The 17870-nt window shown below is 43.3% G+C and overlaps 1 protein-coding gene across 9 annotated transcripts in view; it reads right to left on the reverse strand.

Annotated features, from left to right (window-relative positions):
* The window catches only part of ggps1 (geranylgeranyl diphosphate synthase 1), a 67299-nt gene that overhangs the window by 15765 nt on the left and 33664 nt on the right, over positions 1-17870 (reverse strand). For 8 of the 9 annotated variants that reach the window (XM_078541711.1, XM_078541713.1, XM_078541709.1 and 5 more), the window contains one exon: positions 13844-13940. In XM_078541711.1, coding sequence (XP_078397837.1) covers positions 13844-13913 — 70 coding nt within the window. In that variant the 5' untranslated portion in view covers positions 13914-13940. Of the gene's footprint in view, positions 1-13843; positions 13941-17870 lie in introns of those variants that run through there. The other variant, XM_078541715.1, reaches the window with a different exon arrangement.

Genomic DNA, 17870 nt, shown 5'->3' on the forward strand with positions numbered 1-17870 from the left:
AATCATTTCTCATATCTCCAGTGCTTCTTTTGCAATTACCCCAAATCTGTGCCCTCTCATTCTTGATCCTTCCACAAGTAGGAACAGTTTCTCCCCATCTACTCTGTCCATGATTTTCAATACTCCTACCAAATCTCCTCTCAGCCTTCTCTTCTCTAAGAGAAAACAGTGCCAACTTCTCCAATCTATCTATGCAACTGAAGTTCCTCATCCCTGGAGCCACTCTCATGGATCTTATCTGCACTCTCTCTAATGCCTTCACATCTTTCCGGAAGTGTGGAGCTCCAAACTGGCTGCAATACTCCAGTTGAGACTGAAGATCATTAAAAAACTAGTGGAAACAAAACCAGTTTTGCATTTGGAAGAGTTGGCACTGTAATTACCTGAACAGACACCAGTTTCGGTAAACGGGGTAGTATGGTGTGATTTATTTGGGCTTCAAGATACAAGGCACTACACAGTATTATTGCACCCAAAATGTATTCAAAGAATACTGCACACCGAGAAACATGTTGCCTTTTGTATTCTTCTAAATTCCTAATGCAGAACTGCAAGTGACCAAATCTGAAGATTTGTTTCCAACTCATTTTCCAGACTTCTTTAGTGACTGTGTTTCATAGATGAACCTTGAGCTTCAAAAGTTACTTCTAAAAATAAATCTTGTTTATTTAAAAACCTCTCCTCCCCACCTCCCCTCCCAAGCCTCTTGTTAGGGCAGGTAAAAACAGTGCATCTCCATGATCTCTCCCTAGACATATTCACCACCACTTAAAGGACTATCACTTTCATGACCATTGACCATTTACACACCAACTTTGAGATGTAGCTTTTATTTAGCTCTGTCTATTTCAGGCAGAAACAGCTACGTTCACTCACCAAATCAAATTTTGCTTACTGCATCAAAAGCATAAAACAACCAGAAGTACTTGTAAAATAGTAGCTGTTTAATGTGCCTCTTGTGCAAGAGGCAATCACAAGTAAATGCAACACATGTATTCAACAGGTGTTGTACCCTGGTGAAGTAGTGCCTTATTATACTGGCCTGTACATAGGCCAGACAAATCTCATTCGCATACATGTACCTACTTTTAACAGTGGGGACTGAACCATAGTTTCTCTACCTTTCTCATAGCTCCTGACACTTCAGCTGAAATGTAGGCAGAACTTATTCAAGTCTGTCCCAAAACACCCACTGAATTCAGTGTGGGTAAGACCAGGCTGAAGGGGCAGGGAGCAGTGAGAGTCAGCCCAAAGCTAAAACAGGGTTCAATGAAGAGGCTGGGTTGCATAGACAAGGCTCGTTTTCCCTCACAAATAGAAGATTTAGGGATGATCTAACTGAGGTATTTAAAATGATTAAAGGAATTAACAAGGGTTGTAGAGGTAAGCCAGGGAACTACAGGCAGTGAGTCTCACGACAGTGGTAGGGAAACTATTGGAGAAAATTCTGAAGGAGAGAATCTATCTCTAGTTGAAGAGGCATGCTATGTTCAGGGATAGTCAGCATGGCTTTGTCAGAGGGAGGTCATGCCTAACAAATTTGATTGAATTTTTTGAGGAGGTGACCAGGTGTGTAGATGAGGGTAGTGCAGTTGATGAAGTTTACATGGATTTCAGCAAAGCCTTTGACAAAGCCCCGCATGGGAGACTTATAAAGAAGGCAAATGCACATGGGATACAGGGTAATTTGATGAGGTGGATTCAAAATTGGCTTAGTTGTAGGAGACAGAGGGTATTTACAGAAGGCTGCTTTAGTGACTGGAAGCCCGTGTCCAGTGGCGTACCACAGGGATCTATGCTGGGTCTCCTATTATTCATCATTTATATAAACACCATAGATGACTATGTGGGGGGTAGGATTAGTAAGTTTGCGGATGACTCAAAGATTGGTCGGGTGGTTAACAGTGAGGTTGAGTGTCTTGGGCTACAGGAAGATATAGACTGGATGGTCAAATGGGCAGATAAGTGGCAGATGGAATTTAACCCTGAAAAGTGAGAGGTGATACACTTTGGAAGGAGTAATTTGACAAGGAATTATTCAATGAACGGCATGACACTAGGAAGTTCTGAGGAACAAAGGGACCTTGGCGTGTGTGTCCATAGATCTCTGAAGGCAGAGGGGCATGTTAGTGGGGTGGTAAAAAAGGCATATGGGACACTTGCCTTTATCAATCGAGGCATAGATTACAAAAGTAGGGAGGTCATGTTGGAGTTGTATAGAACCTTGGTGAGGCCACAGCTGGAGTACTGTGTGCAGTTCTGGTCGCCACATTATAGGAAGGATGTGATTGCACTGGAGGGGGTGCAGAGGAGATTCACCAGGATGTTGCCTGGGATGAAGCATTTGAGTTATGAAGAGAGGTTGGATAGCCTTGGGCTGTCTTCGTTGGAGCAGAGAAGACTGAGGGGCGACCTGATCGAGGTGTACAAGATTATGAGGGGCATGGACAGGGTGGATAGGGAGCAGCTGTTCCCCTTAGTTGAAGGATCAGTCATGAGGGGACATAAGTTCAAGGGGCAAGAGGTTTAGGGGGGATGTGAGGAAAAACTTTTTTACCCAGAGGATGGTGACGGTCTGGAATGCGCTGTCTGGGAGGGTGGTGGAGGCGGGTTGCCTCACATCCTTTAAAAAGTACCTGGATGAGCTCTTGGCACGTCATAACATTCAAGGCTATGGGCCAAGTGCTGGTAAATGGGATTAGGTAGCTAGGTCAGGTGTTTCTCACATGTCGGTGCAGACTCGATGGGCCGAAGGGCCTCTTCTGCACTGTGAGATTCTGATTTGATCAGCTAGATATGGGGAAACTATTTCCAATGGTGGGAAGAAACTAGGGGGGAAAAAAAAAAGAGGGCCAAATCTTAAATTAGAGGCAGGTCATTCAGGGTTTGATGTTAGGAAGCATTTCTTCACACAGGATATTGGAAATCTGGAAAACTCACCCTCTCAAAAAGCTGTTGAGGCTGCATGTTTCAAGACTAAAATTAATCGCTGTTTAGTTAGGCAAGGGCATCAAGGACTACAGGACCAAACGGGTAAATGGAGTGAAGATACAGATCAATCATGATCTAATTAAATTGTGGAACAGGCTTAAGGGGCTGAATAGTTTTCCTCCTGGCCCTGTGCTATTAAAATCCCAGGGAGCGAACTATTAAGGAGTGCCAAGGTACCAGGGGAAAATAGTACATGGCAGTACAAACTACAACTGCAAGGAGATCAAGAACTCCTGTTGTGGGCAGCAGCACACAACACCCCTCCAAAAAAAAAAAAATCCTACCTTTGACCTCTGTCTTTGCAAACTGACACCTCATCTCCAACCTCCCATTCCTCAAGTCCTTGAATGTGTTGTTGGCTCAAATCCATCTTTCCTATAACTCCATGCCTGAATGCCTCCAACTAGGTTTCAGACCCTGCCACTGTACTGAAATGACTTGTCACGGTCACGAAATGACATCCAACGTATGCGACAAAGGTAAACTATTCCACCTCGTGCTTCCACCTGTTTGCAGCCTTTGACGCAGTTGACCACACTATCCTCCAGCACCTCTCCTGTCCAGTTGGTTGGGTCTGCACTTGCTGAGTTCCACTCCTATCTTATCCAGGTGCAGCCAGAGAACCACCTCTAATCACTTCCCTTCCCATTCCGACACCATTTCCTCCAGAGTCCCTCAAAGATTCCATCCTTAACCAGCTTCAATTCCTCAGCTACTTCATGCCCTCAGTGGCATCATTCAAAACAATATCAAGTTCCACAATTACACAGATGATACCCAACTCAACCCACAATCATTCTCAACCTCTCCACTGCCTCAATTGTCAGACTGCTTGTCCAACAGAGTACACAAGCAGCAGAGATTTCCTCCAAAGCTTTTAAAAATAATTCATGGGATACAAGCTTCACTGGCAAGGCCAGCATTTATTGCCCATGGGAGTGGGGAGCCATCTTCTTCAACCACTGCAATCCATGTGACGTAGGATACATCCACAATGCTTTTAGGGAGAGAGTTCCAGGATTTTAACCCCGTGACAGTGAAGGTGATATTTCCCAGTCATGGTGTTTGACGTGGGAGGGGAACTTGCAGGTGGTGTTCCCTCGCGTCTACTGCCCTTGTCCTTCTAGGTGGTAGAAGTTCTGTGTTTAGAAGGTGACGTCAAAGCAGTCTTAGTGAGTTGCTGGGGAATATCTTATAGGTGACATATGGTGCTGCAGGCTGTCGCTCGACTAGTCTGAAGTGTGTCAATTTTGGCACAAGTCCTCAGGTGTTCACAAGGACAACTTTGCAGAGCTAACTGAGTAGGTGGTATCTTGATCCATTTCTGGTGCCTCAGTCAATGGCAGGTGATCTACCCGGTTTCGTTCTTTTTCTGCTTTTCTTTAGACGTTTGCTACAACTGAACAGATTGCTAGGCCATTTCAAAGGGCAGTTAAGAGTCAGCCGCGTTGCTGAGAATCTGGAGTCACTGGCCAGAGATTTCCTTCCCTAACAGGCACTAGTGAACCAGGTGGGTTTTCACAACAATCTGGTATCTGCATGGCCACCATTCCCAATACAGTAAGATCACAGCCACATGGGAAGACCACCAGCTGGAAGTTCCCTCTTAGCCACTCACCATCCTGACTTGGAAATAAATCATTGCTGGGTCAAAATCCTGGAACTCCCTAACAGCACTGTGGATGTACCTACACCACAGACTGCAGCAATTCAAGAAGGCAGCTCACCACCACTTTCTCAAAGGCAACTAGAGATGGCAACAAAAATGCTGGCCTAAGCAGTGACACCCATGTTCCATTAAAGAATAAAAAGTCCTTGTTTAAAGTAGTTGCATTCCTGAAGAGTGCAACCTTAAAGAAACAACGCTAAGTGAATCAGATTTTCCCATTATAACCAATGTAAAAGGAGTAGTTAGGAACCTCTCATCAGAAAACAAACATTAAAATCATTACACGCTGTTAAGTTGAAATACTTTACACTGCTAAATTCATACATTTATAAATGAAATAACTATTAAATTTAAGAGGGAATTTCAGAGCTTGGGGCCTAGGCAGTTGAAGGCACGGACACCAATGGTGGAGCCATTGAACAGAACAGCTTTGGAGCAAAAGCGGTTTTTGAGTTGCAGGGTTGTGGAGATAAGTCGCAAGCTGGAGGTGTGTCGAGAAGGACAGTCAGCGAGTGGGAGAACTGCTCAAAAATAGCATTGATTGTGTCGCATGACCCTAAGTCCGACCAGGTGTGAAACAACATTAAAATAGGGCAACTTAAACTGGGATTTGCTATGATAGATTTTCACAAGACTTATTTAATTGAATTTAAATTCTCCAGCTGTCGTGGTGAGATTTGAACTCATAACTCTGGATCATCGGAGCAGAGACATAACCACTGTTACCATTCCCAGTGGCTAAATAGTGGAGGTCCAAGGCCACTATTCTCAAGATTACCAGTCCAGTGACATTACCACTGCACTAACATCCCTCAATCTACATAAACTTGAGCTAATCCAAAAGAATGCTACCTTATGTTAACCCTGTCCCATTTACACTTCACCTGTGTCCATTGTCCTATTCTGGCTCCTGGCTCAACACCTCAATTTTTAAATTCTTACCTCCATTTTCAACTCACTCCCATGGCCTCACCGCTGCCTACCTTTGTAACCTCCTCCGGTCCTACAACATAAAAGAAACGTTTAGAGGTCTCTGCAATCTTCAAATTCTGGCCTCTTCAGCATCCATGATTTTAATCGCTCCACCACTGGTGTCCGTGCCTTCAACTGCCTAGGCCCCAAGCTCTGAACTTCCTCCCCAAGCTCCTGTCTCGACACCTCTTTCCTCCTTTAGGATGCCCCATAAAACCTACCCCTCTGACCAACTCTTCTGATCAGTCCTAATATCTTTTATGTGGCTCAAAGTCAAGTTTTGTTTGATAAAGCTCCTATGAGGCACCTTGGAACGTTTCACTATGCTAAAGGAACTGCAAAATGCAAGCCACTGTTCAGGGCCAGGTATGCGCATGGATTAGTCTGGCTGCTTCAGGAATGAGCTGGTTGCTGTTGATCAGACAGCTGTAATCCTGCTGGGTGATGCCCAAATCACTTTGCAGCTCATCTCTTGCCAATTTCTAATTTCAAAACAACCGTTTGAAGCTTTCAAGCAATAAAATGGTTCATATGGAGAGGACCTATCAGAAATCACAACTAGCTTAGTTTTAGAGAGGCTGAGATTTCAGGGTTTTATTGTTTTAAAAATTGGCCTTTAATTCAATTTTATGACAGGATCACTGGGATAGTCAGAGTACACCTAAACCAAGGAATGAGCTTCCTCCTTGCCTGACTCAATTTATACCAGTATCACAGAGGGCACGATAAAGCAATTATTTTAGAGATTACACAAAGGAACCTGCAGCAAAGCCTGAAAAAGTGAGTAGCATCATCTGATTTCTCCAAAAAGATAAGGATTCTACCTTGTTGAGCACATCATCCAGTGTTGCTCTACTTAAAAAAAAACACTTGAGACTGATCCTTATGACAAGCCAGATTTACAGGGCAGAACCAAAATAAAAGTAATGGAGTGCTGCCTCCACTAAAACAGGCCATCTATCCAGTCAGCACTTCCTTCATTCTTTTGAAAGCACAAATGCAATCCATGGAATCCCTGACAGCAGGCCCCATTCTTTTTACAATAATCTAGTTTAAAGATGTTGTGTGTCAAGTGTGCACACACCCATATGCCAATTCAATTTGTGTGCAGTAGGAAAGGTCTACACCAGACTCTGTTTACTGCCCAAAGCTAGATCTTGAGAATAAGCAGTAATTAATGCACCTATCAGCCATTCCTGGAGGTCGTGCAGTATGTTGAATATGTCAATTTAAAAATGAAGACAATTTTACGAGACAGGTAATTTCTCTCTCTTCATTGGAAAGTGATCACAAATGGGAGAACAAATTTGCAGCTGCCAGGACAAATAAGTGCCAGATCTTCAGCTGTCAAATGTAGAGAGTAGCTTTTGTTCTCGAGTCCATCACATTCTCTAAGCAATAATACTGGTGAAGATGATGCTTCTTCTGGGAACGCAGTCAGGGATAAGTGTTCAGCACCCTGGGTGACACTGATGCACAGGGTAGGGGAGGAGGAAGACTGGAAAAGCAGTGATCGGGGATTAAATAGTTAGGGAAACAAATAAATGTTTCTGCAGCCACAGATGTGATTCCAAGATGGTCTGTTGCTTCCCTGGTGCCAGGATGAAGGATGTCACCGAGTGGCTGCAGGACATCAAGGAGGGAAAATGAACAGCTAGAGGTCATAGCCCACATCATCTCCAATGACATAGACAGAAAGGTCACTTCTGGGACAGGTGGGATCTGTACAAGCTGAATGAGGTGTAATCCAATGTCCTTGTGGGGCAGTTTGCTAGTGCTGTTGTTCGAAGGTTTAAATTCATTTAGTAGAGAGGTGGGAACCAGGAAGTACCATGAGAAACGAGAAACATGGTGCACAAAGGATTGGAAGAGATAGATGAAATAGTAAAGGTATTTGGTGATGTCAGACTAAATGGGAATACAATAAGGTTGAAATTAGGTTTATAGTGCACGTATGCAAATACAGACGGTGTGGTAAATAAGGTAGATTAGCTGTAGCCTGAAGAGTAACATGGGAATATTATGCCGTGGTGAGAATGGAGAGCTGGCTCAAAAAAGGGACAGGACTGAGAGTGTTAATATTCCAGGATACAAGATGTTTAGGAAAGTTGGCAAAGGAAAGAACTGAGGAGGGGTGGCTGCAATGATTGAGGAGAATATCAAGGTGAGCAAGAGCAATAGCGAGAGCTGGACGAGTGAGGGCAAAATTGATTTGGGAAATTAAAGAACAGAAGAGGTACCTTTATACTAATGGGTGTACTCCACAGGCAATCAACTAGTGGGAAAGACAGAGGAGAAAGAACTATAGAGCGGTGATAACAGGGGACTTCCAATTATCCTAATATAGACTGGGATAGTTAATAACATAAAGGAGGTGGAAAGACAGGGGAGGGTGGAAACAAAGTGTCCTAAATGTGATCAGGAGAATTTCAGAATATTTCCAGCCCAAAGAAGCAGGCGGTGCTGGATATGTTTCTGGGGAATGAAGCGGACTGAGTGTTATTAGGGAAACATTTAGGGAACCAGTGATCATAGAATTATAAGGTTTAGATTAATTATGGAAAAGAGAAATGGATAAATCTGGAGTAAGGTACTTAATTGGGGGAGCATCGATTTCAGTGTTGAGAACAGATGTATCCTCCTGGCTAAGCTGGAATCAGAATCTGTCGTCAAGGAACGGTCTCCCTTTAAAGAGCAATCCAGTCAGTCCATTCCCTTGCTCTATCCCCATAGCTCTGCAGGCTTATTTCCCTCAAGTACCCACCCAATTTCCTTGCGAAATAATTGAACATCTCTGTTTCTACCATCATGGACAGCAAGTTCTAGGTCATTACCACTCACAACGTAAAAATGCTCTTCTCACATCTCTGGCCCAAAACCTTAAATCTGTGCCACCTAGTTCTTCTACCATCAGCTAACGGGAACAGCTTTCCACGTCTTATTTAAACCTGTCATAACCTTGGACACCTACTAAATCTCCCTCCAACCTTCTTTGTTCCACGAACTCTAGCTTCTCCAACTTTGTAGCAAAGTTCCATTTCTGGTAAATCTCTTCCACACCCTTTCAAGGACTGTTACATCCTTCCAAAAGCGTGGTGACCAGAACTGGATGCAATACTTTGCCATATGCTTTGTCAACTATTCTCTCAATATGTTCTGCCACCTTCAAAGATCGATGCACATGAACCCCTAGACGCCTCCATCCCTGCACATTTTAGAACTGTGGCATTAAGTCTATATTACCTCTCCCTGTGCCTTCTGCCAAAATGCATCACCTCACTTTGGTATTAAATACCATCTGCCACTTGTCCGCTCATTCCACTAGCCTACATCCCATTGCAACAGATCATTATCATTATCCTGTTTGCCACATATCGAATTTTGGTATCATAGGCAAATTTTGGAATTTTACTCAGTATCCCAATATCCAAGTCATTTATAAAATTTTTTTAAAAAGCACTGACCTTTAAGAAACAAGACTGTCAATTGTCCTCCAATCTAAAAAAAACATTTACCACAACTTGCTGTTTTGTCTTTAAGCCAATTTTTTATCCAAGTTGCCACTGATCCTCCTATCTTATAAGCCTCAATTTTGTTAACTAGCCTTCTATGCAGTACCTTGTCAAACTTCTTAAAATCCATATAGACAACATCCATCACATTCCCTTCAGCAGCCTTCTCTGGTACTTCAAAAAATGTGATTAGTCAAGCACAATCTGACTTATACAAATCTGTGCTGGCTCTCCCTAATTAACTCAAACTTCTCCAAGTACCTGATAATTGTTGCCAAAACTTTACCCACCACTGATGTTAAACTGACGAGCCTGTACTTTCTAGGAATGTCCTTATACCATTTCTTGAATGAGCGCCACATTTGCCACTCTCCAGTCCTCTGGCACCTTCCCTGTATCTGGAAACATTAGAAGGTTATGGCAAGCCCTTCAACTATCCCAATCCCACTTCCATTTGTAGCTTGGGATACAAACCAAGTGACGTAGCCACTCGACACAGCCAGCCAAGTACATCCTTCCCATCAATTTTTGGTCCATCCATTAACTCTACCACTTCTACTGGTAGTTTGTCAGCATCCACTTCCTTAGTGGGCATAGATACAAAATGCTCATTAAATATTCTAGCCTTGCAGTGCATTTCTGAAGATTCCATCACCCTCTTTGTCCCTAAAAGGGCCCAACCCACCTCACTGTTTACATGCTGGTAGAAGATTTTTGGGTTCCCTTTTATGTTAACTGCCAGTCTATACTCCTCCTCTCTTTGCCAGTCTTATTTTCTTCTTTATTGCCTCTCTCAATTTATTGTATTTGGCCTGGTTTTTGGTTAAAGAATTCATCTGACATGCATCATCCACCCTCTTTTTCATCATATATTTTATCTCCTTTGTCAAGAAAGGAGCCCTGGCTTTGGTACCCCACCTTTCCCTGTTGTTGGAATGTACCTAACCTCTACCTGAAACATATCCTCAATGATCAGCCACTGTTCCATTTCTCTCTTTCCTGTTTAGTCATTGGTTCCATACTACCCTGGTTCGATTCCCTCCCATCCCATTGAAGTTAGCCTTCTTCCAATTTAGAAGTTGACTTCAGATCATTCCTTGCTCTTCTCCATTATTAATCTGCACCTTATGATATGACAACCACTCACACCAAGGTGTTCTCCCAGACACATGCTTCGCTTGCCCACCTCACTTCCCAGCACCAAAACCAGCAATGCCTCCTTTCTAGCTGGACCAAGAATATCCTGAACACATTTCAGAAATTCCTCCACCTGCTTACTCTTTAATTAAGATCACCCCTATTGCTATTTGGGTAAAGTTCCTCAATATCATCACTCTATAGTTCTGTACATCTTATTTCCTGCAGATTTGCTCCTCCATCTTTCCCTCACTATATTTAAAAGCTCTAACAGCATGACAATGGCTTGTTGTTTCTCAACTCCAATCAAATGGATTCAGTCCTTGCCCCTCAAGGGCACTCTCTTGCCAAGATTAATGTTTTCCTAATCAGCACTGCCACACCATCTCCCCCTTTTCCCTATCTTTTCTGAACACTGTATCCTTGAACAGTCCTCACCATTTTTAAGCCATATTTCTGCTAGTGTCACCGCATCATATTCCCACACAGCTATTTGCGCTTGTGGCTCACCAACCTTTTGACCACAATTTGTATATTTATATACATGCATTCTAAACCCGTCTTTATATTCTTTGTGATCCTTCTCAGTCTGCTCATCACTAATATAGTATTATTTCCTTCCCTAGTACTATCCAACACTCACTCCTTCATGCACCTTATTCCTCTTTATACTTCAATGCTGGTGTCCATCCCCCTGCCAATTAAATTTAAGCCCTCCCCAACCACACTGATACACCTTCCTGCAAAGGCATTGGTCCCAATCCTGTTGAAATACAACACATCCATGCCAGGGGTGTTTTAGCAAAGGATTAACCAGCCAGATGTTATCAGTATTCAAAAATAAATGGTGCGCGCTTCCAGCTGTGTCTGAATTTCATGTCTGAGCCCAATTAAATATTAATTTGTAGCACCACCAGAAACCGAGCTGGCTGAGTCCTAAAAGACATAGCTGCTAGACTGGGTCTGCAGCAGGTGGTGAGGGAACCAACAAGAGGGAAAAACATACTTGACCTCACCCTCGCCAACCTGCCTGTCGCAAGTGCTGGTTCATGACAGTATTGGTAGGAGTGACCTAATCCAATCCTTGTGGAGACGAAGTATGGCATTACCACTGTGGTAAATGGGGTAGGTTTCAAACAGAGTGAGCAACTCAAGACTGGACACTGTGGGCCATCAGCAGCAGAATTGTACTCAATCTGTAACCAGCATATCCCCCACTCTACCATCAAGAGAAGGGATCAACCCTGGTTCAATTAAGAGTTCAGGTTGGCATGCCAGGAGCAGAACCAGGCACACATTAAAAATATGAGGTGTCAACCTGGTGAAGCTACAACACAAGAGTAATTGTGGGTCAAACAGCATAAGATGTGATACAGAGCTATGCAATTCCATGACCAACGGATCAGATCTAAGCTCTGAAGTCCTGCCACATACAGTCGTGAATGGTGGTGGACAATTAAACAACTCACTTGAGGTGGTGGCTCCACAAATATCCCCATCCTCAATGATGGGGGAGCCCAGCACATCAGTGCAAAAGATAGGGCAGAAGCATTTGCTACAACCTTCAGCCAGAAGTGCAGAGTGGATGATCCATCTTGGCTGCCTCTAGAGGTCCCCAGCATCATAGATGCCAGTCTTCTGCCAATTCGATTCACTCCACATGATATCAAGAAACGGCTGAAGGCACTGGATACTGCAAAGGGGTATGGGCCTTGACAACATTCTGGCAATAGTACTGAAGACTTGTGCTCCAGAACTTGCCACGCCCCAGGCCAAGCTGTTCCAGTGCAGCTACAACACTAACATCTACCCAGCAATGTGGAAAGTTGTCCAGTTATGTCCTGTGCACAAAAAGCAGGACAAATCCAATCTGACCAACTACCACCCCCATCAACCTACTCTCCATCATCAGTAAAGTAATGGAAGGGGTCATCAACAGTGCTATCAAGCAACATTTGCTTAGCAATAAGCTGCTTACTGTTGCTCAGTTTGGGTTCCGCCAGGGCCACTCAGCTCCTGACCTCCTGCCTTGGTTCAAACATGGACAAAAGAGCTGAACTTCAGAGATGAGGTGAGGTTGATTGCCCTTGACATCAAGGCAGCATTCGGACAAGTGAGGCATCAAGGAGCCTTAGCAAAACTGGAGTCAATGGGAATCAGGGGGAAAACTCTCCACTGGTTGGAGTCATACCTAGCACAAAGGAAGATGGCTGTGGTTGTTGGAGGTCAATCATCTCAGTTCCAGGACATCACTGCAGGAGTTCCTCAGAATTGTGTCCTTAGCCCAACCATCTTCAGCTGCTTCATCAATGACCTTTCTTTCATCACAAGGTCAGAAGTGGGGATATTAGTTGATGATTGCACAATGTTCAGCACCATTCACGACTCCTCAGATACTGCAGCAGTCCATGTCCAAATGCAGCAAAACCTGGACAATATCCAGGCTTGGGCTGACAAGTGGCAATTAACATTCACACCACACAAGTACCAGGAAATGACCATCTCCAACAAAACAGAATCTAACATTGACATTCAAATGGCATTACCATCACTGAATCCCCCACTATCAACATCCTGGGGTGTTACCATTGACCAGAAACAGAATTGGACATACACAATATTTTTATATGGTTAATGAGGTCAGAGGCTAGGAATCCTGCAGTGACTAACTCACCACCTGACTCTCTGAAGCCTGTCCACCATCTACAAGGCACAAGTCAGGAGTGTGATGGAATACTCTCCACTTGCCTGGATGAGTGCAGCTCCAACAACACGCAAGGAGCTTGACACCATGCAGGACAAAGCAGCCCACTTGATTGGCACCCCATTCACAAACATTCACTCTCTCCACCTCCAACGCACAGTAGTAGCAGTGTATACTGTCTACAAGATACACTGCAAGAACTCACCAAGGATCCTTAGATAACGCCTTCCAAATCCACAGCCACTACCATCTCGAAGGACAAGGGCAGCAGATACCACCTGGAACTCCACCTGGAAGTTCCCCACCAAGCCACTCACCATCCTGACTTGGAAATACATCACTGTTCCTTCATTGTCTCTGGATCAAAATCCTGGAACTCCCTCCCTAACAGCATTGTGGGTGTATCGACTGGACTGCTGTATCTACTGGACCGCAGCGGTTCAGGAAGACAGCGTACAACCATCTTCTCAAGGATAATTAGGGACAGGCAATAAATGCTGGCCTAGCCAGCAATGCCCAGAACCCATAAATTATTTTTAAAATGCACCATGGCGATGGGAATTGGATTTTTTTTTTTAAATCTCAAAATAATAAAAATCCATCAGTTTAAAAAAAGTGGCCACAGAGCTATTAGACCATCATCAAACACCAATTGATTCAAGAACATCCTTTAGGGAAGGAAATCTGCTAACCTTAGCATGTGGCTTATAAGGGACTTCATTCACACCAATTTGGGTGAATTATATGCTCTGCCCCCAAAACTGGAAAATTGCAGTTCTGCTACAATAAGTGCTGCTTTCACACACAAAATCAGCTACTCAACTCATTAAGGACATATGATACACCAAGGTACGGTACCTGGCAACTGAAGCACGTAGTGGTAAGGCTCTAGCAGGATCCTTTCAGAAGTTCCTTTCTTGTCCTCCATAGTAGAGTTGTATGGATGAGCATTAATCTGCAATGAATTAAATATTTACTGTATAACAATTTGCAGTCAAAATATTATGAAAGTTATGCCGCTGCCATTAGTCTTTCTGGTGAGAATTTGTCAGTTCTGCTTTACATTACTGATTTTGCATTTGTTTCACACATTCAAGTACAATACAGCCGTGAAATGCCACTAATTGGAGATTTAGAGTATGGTATCCCTCCAGAAAAAATATGCAGCTTGTTAATACTTCCTTTAATTGCTATTCAGTGTAATGCAGGGAGAACAGTCTCAATACCCCCACACAGTGCATCAGCAGCAACATAAATACTGAGCAAACCATCAAAGTCTAAACTTTGGCATTTAGCTTCAACAAAGCCTTCAGAGATTATATGATTTGAGGTGGTTGCTAGAGGGAGAAAGAGAATGTGAAATACATTACCAGCTTAAATTCCACAACACAAAGTGGAATCAGATTTGTGCTGTTGGAGGTGGTGTTTGGAGCAACACAAGTTTCTGCCCAGGAAACCAAAAATGGCCTTAACAAGTAAAACTTGCTTTTTGTCAGAACTGCTGCCAAACAGTGTGACCACCACAACATTCAACTGGTCTGAAATGCTAATCCAAAAGCTTCACTGCTTGGTGTGAACTAAATTCTCAGTACAGCAGTCTTACATAATGTTGAATTTCAGCTGGCATTTCTAATCAATACTTGTATCCAGTTATTGGCTGTAAACCAGTTTATGCCAGCTTCAAGTACATATGGTTTTTTATGCTGGTTATGATGTGGGGTTTACTAGCAGTGTCCTATCCTGACGTTTCACTGTTGGAATGATTTCCTCAACAGTGTTGCACATCTCCCAGCTCAGAGTATCCTGCCCAACAAGGTTATGCACTTCCTGCCTTTCTTGGATTGTTACTCGTAATTGTTATTGACTGTTGTGCCAGTTAATCAGTGGAACAGCTCATGTAATAGCCCAAGGATAATAATTGAGAACGGCAGTTAAGTTTATTTTGATGTGCCATGTTTTGAGCTACCTTAAGGTTACACCATTTCTGTTGTCAGCATCATTCTTTTCTTTTCTACCCCACCATGTGCTCTCCAAAGTCACAGCTGGTGAACCTCAGGACAGAATGATTTTAAAATATACACACAGTTAACTTGGTTACAAACTTCAAATGGGAAGGTGGTCATCAATCCCAAATGTAATACAAGTGCAAAATCATTCATTTTGGTAGGAAGAACACAGACAAAGTGTACAATTCTAAAGAGTCTGTAGGATCAGAGGAGCTTGGGTGTACATGTGTAGAAATGATGGAAGGTTGAAAGAGCAATTAATAAAGCATATGGTATGCTGCATTTTATAACTAGGGGCATACAGTATAAAACCAGGGAAGTTACGACGAAGCTTTATAAAGCACTGGTTCTGCCTCAACTGGAGTATTGCATCCAGTTCTGGGCACAACACTTTAGGAAGGATATCAAGGCATCAGAGTGAGTGCAGAAAAGACTCAAACTGTGTGGATAAAAGAGGTCTGCAAGGTGGATGAGCTGACTGGCCACGGCACTGTGGTACAGGAAGCCGTTCAAGCCAGGGAGCAAACTGAAGTGTAGTGGTAGTAGGGGACAGTATAGGGAGGGGGATTGACATTGTTTTCTGCAGCAAAGAGCGAGAATCCAGACGGCTATGTTGCCTGCACGGTGCCAAGGTTCAGGACATCTGCACAGGGTTGGAGAGGAACTTGCAGTGGGAGGGGGAGGATCCAGTTGTCGTAGTCCATGCAGGTACCAATGACATAGGTAGAAGTAGGAAAGAGGCTCCCCAAAGTCAGTATGAGGAGCTACATATCAAATTAAGAAGCAGAATCTCAAAGGTAATAATATCTGGATTATTACCTGAGCCACCTGCAAATTGGCATAGGGCATGAATGCATGGCTCAAAGGCTGGTGTGGGAGAAATGGGTTCCGGTTTGTGGGGCACTAGCATCAGTATTTGGGAAAGTGGGGGCTGTACTGTTGGGACAGTTTGCACCTGAACCCCATGTCTGTCATGGGGAAGGTGTTAGAATTGAACATTGAGGTTATAGCTGGGCACCTAGAGAAACTCAAGGTAATTGGGAAGAGTCAGTATGGTTTTGTGAAAGTAAAGTCACATTTAACCAATTTATTGGAGTTTTCTGAAGGAGTAACATGTGTGGTGGATAAAAGGGAGCTTGTAGACGTACTGTGCTTGGATTTCCAGAAGTAATTTGATAAGGTGCCATATCAAAGGTTATTACGGAAAATAAAAGCACATGATGTAGTGGGTAACATATTTGAATGGATAGAAGATTGGCTGGCTGGCAGAAATCAGAGTATGCATAAATTGGTCTTTTTCGGATTGGCAGGGTGTGATGAGTGGAGTCTGGGGTCTATGCTGGGGCCTCAAATTTTTACGATTTACATCAATGGCTTTTACGAGGGGAGTGAAGACATGGTAGCTAAATTTGCAGATGACAAAGATAGGTAAGTATGTTGTGAAGTGTACATGAGGAGGTTGCAGACGGATATAGATAGGTTGAGTGAGTGGGCAAAAATTTGGCAAATGGAGTTTAATGTGGGAAAATGTGAAGTTGTTCATTTTGGCAGGAAGAACAAAAAAAGCAGAGTATTACTTAAATGGAGAACAGATGCATAATTGAGGTGCAGAGGTATCTAGGTATTCTCGTTCATGAGTCACGAGTTAGTATGCAGGTACAGCAAGTAATTAAGGAGACTAATGGAATGCTATCCTTTATTACGAGAGGGATTGAACATAAAAGTAAGGATGTTATGATTCAGTTATATAGGGCATTAGTGAGACTCGAATACTGTATAGAGTTTTGGTCTTATTTAAGGAAGGATGTAAATGCGTTAGAGGTGGTTCAGAGGAGGTTTACTAGATTATTACCTGGAATGAGTGGTTTGTCTAATGAGGAAAGGTTGGACAGACTGGCCTCGTTTCCAGAGTGTTTAGAAGAGTGAGGGGTGATTTGATTGAAGTATAAAAGATCCTGAACGGCCTTGACAAGGTAGACGTTGAAAGGATGTTTCCTCTTGTGGGTGAGTCTAGAACTAGGGGACACTGTTTTAAAATTAGGGGTTGCCCTTTTAGGACAGAGATGTGGACAAGTTTTCCCCCCCCCCGCCCCCCCCGAGGGCTGTGCGACTTCTCTGCCTCAGAAGGCAATGGAGGCGGGGTCATTGAATATTTTTGAGGTGGAAGTAGATAGATTCTTGTTAGGCAAGGGAATCAAAGATTATCAGGGGTAGATGGGAATGTGAAAATCGAAACACAAACAGATCAGCCATGATCTTATTGAATAGCAGAACAGGCTCGAGGGGCCGAATGGTCTACACCTGTTCCTATTTCTTATGTTATGACTCATGAGAATAAAGGGATATGGAGCTTCAGTTATGTAGAAAGATTGGAGAAGTTGAAACTGCTCTCCAGGAGAAGGTTGAGAGGAGATTTGATAGAAGTACTCAAAATCATGATGGGTCCAGACAGTAGATAGAGAAACTGTTCCCATTGGCAAAAGGATCGATAACCAAAGGGCACAGATTTAAGCCAACTGGCAAAAGAAGCAATGACAACATAAGGAAAAACATCTTCATGCAGCGAGTGGTTAGGATCTACATACGTATGAACATATTAGGAGTAGGCCACATAGCCCCTCGAGCCTGCTCCACCATTTCATAAGGTCACAGCTGATCAGATTCTGGCCTCAACTCCACATTCCACCTACCCCACTCCCTTGTTCGTCAAGAATCTCTTACCTCTGCCTTAAACATATTCAATGACACTGCATCCACCACGCTCCAGAAAAGAGAATTCCAAAGATTCACGACATTCAAAAAATTTCTCATCTCCATCTTAAATGGGAGACCCCTTTTTTAAAACTCTGTTCCCTAGGTGTCATCTCTCCCACAACATC

The sequence above is a fragment of the Cetorhinus maximus genome, chromosome 5 (genome assembly GCF_964194155.1).
Source record: "Cetorhinus maximus chromosome 5, sCetMax3.hap1.1, whole genome shotgun sequence".
Classification (NCBI taxonomy): domain Eukaryota; kingdom Metazoa; phylum Chordata; class Chondrichthyes; order Lamniformes; family Cetorhinidae; genus Cetorhinus; species Cetorhinus maximus.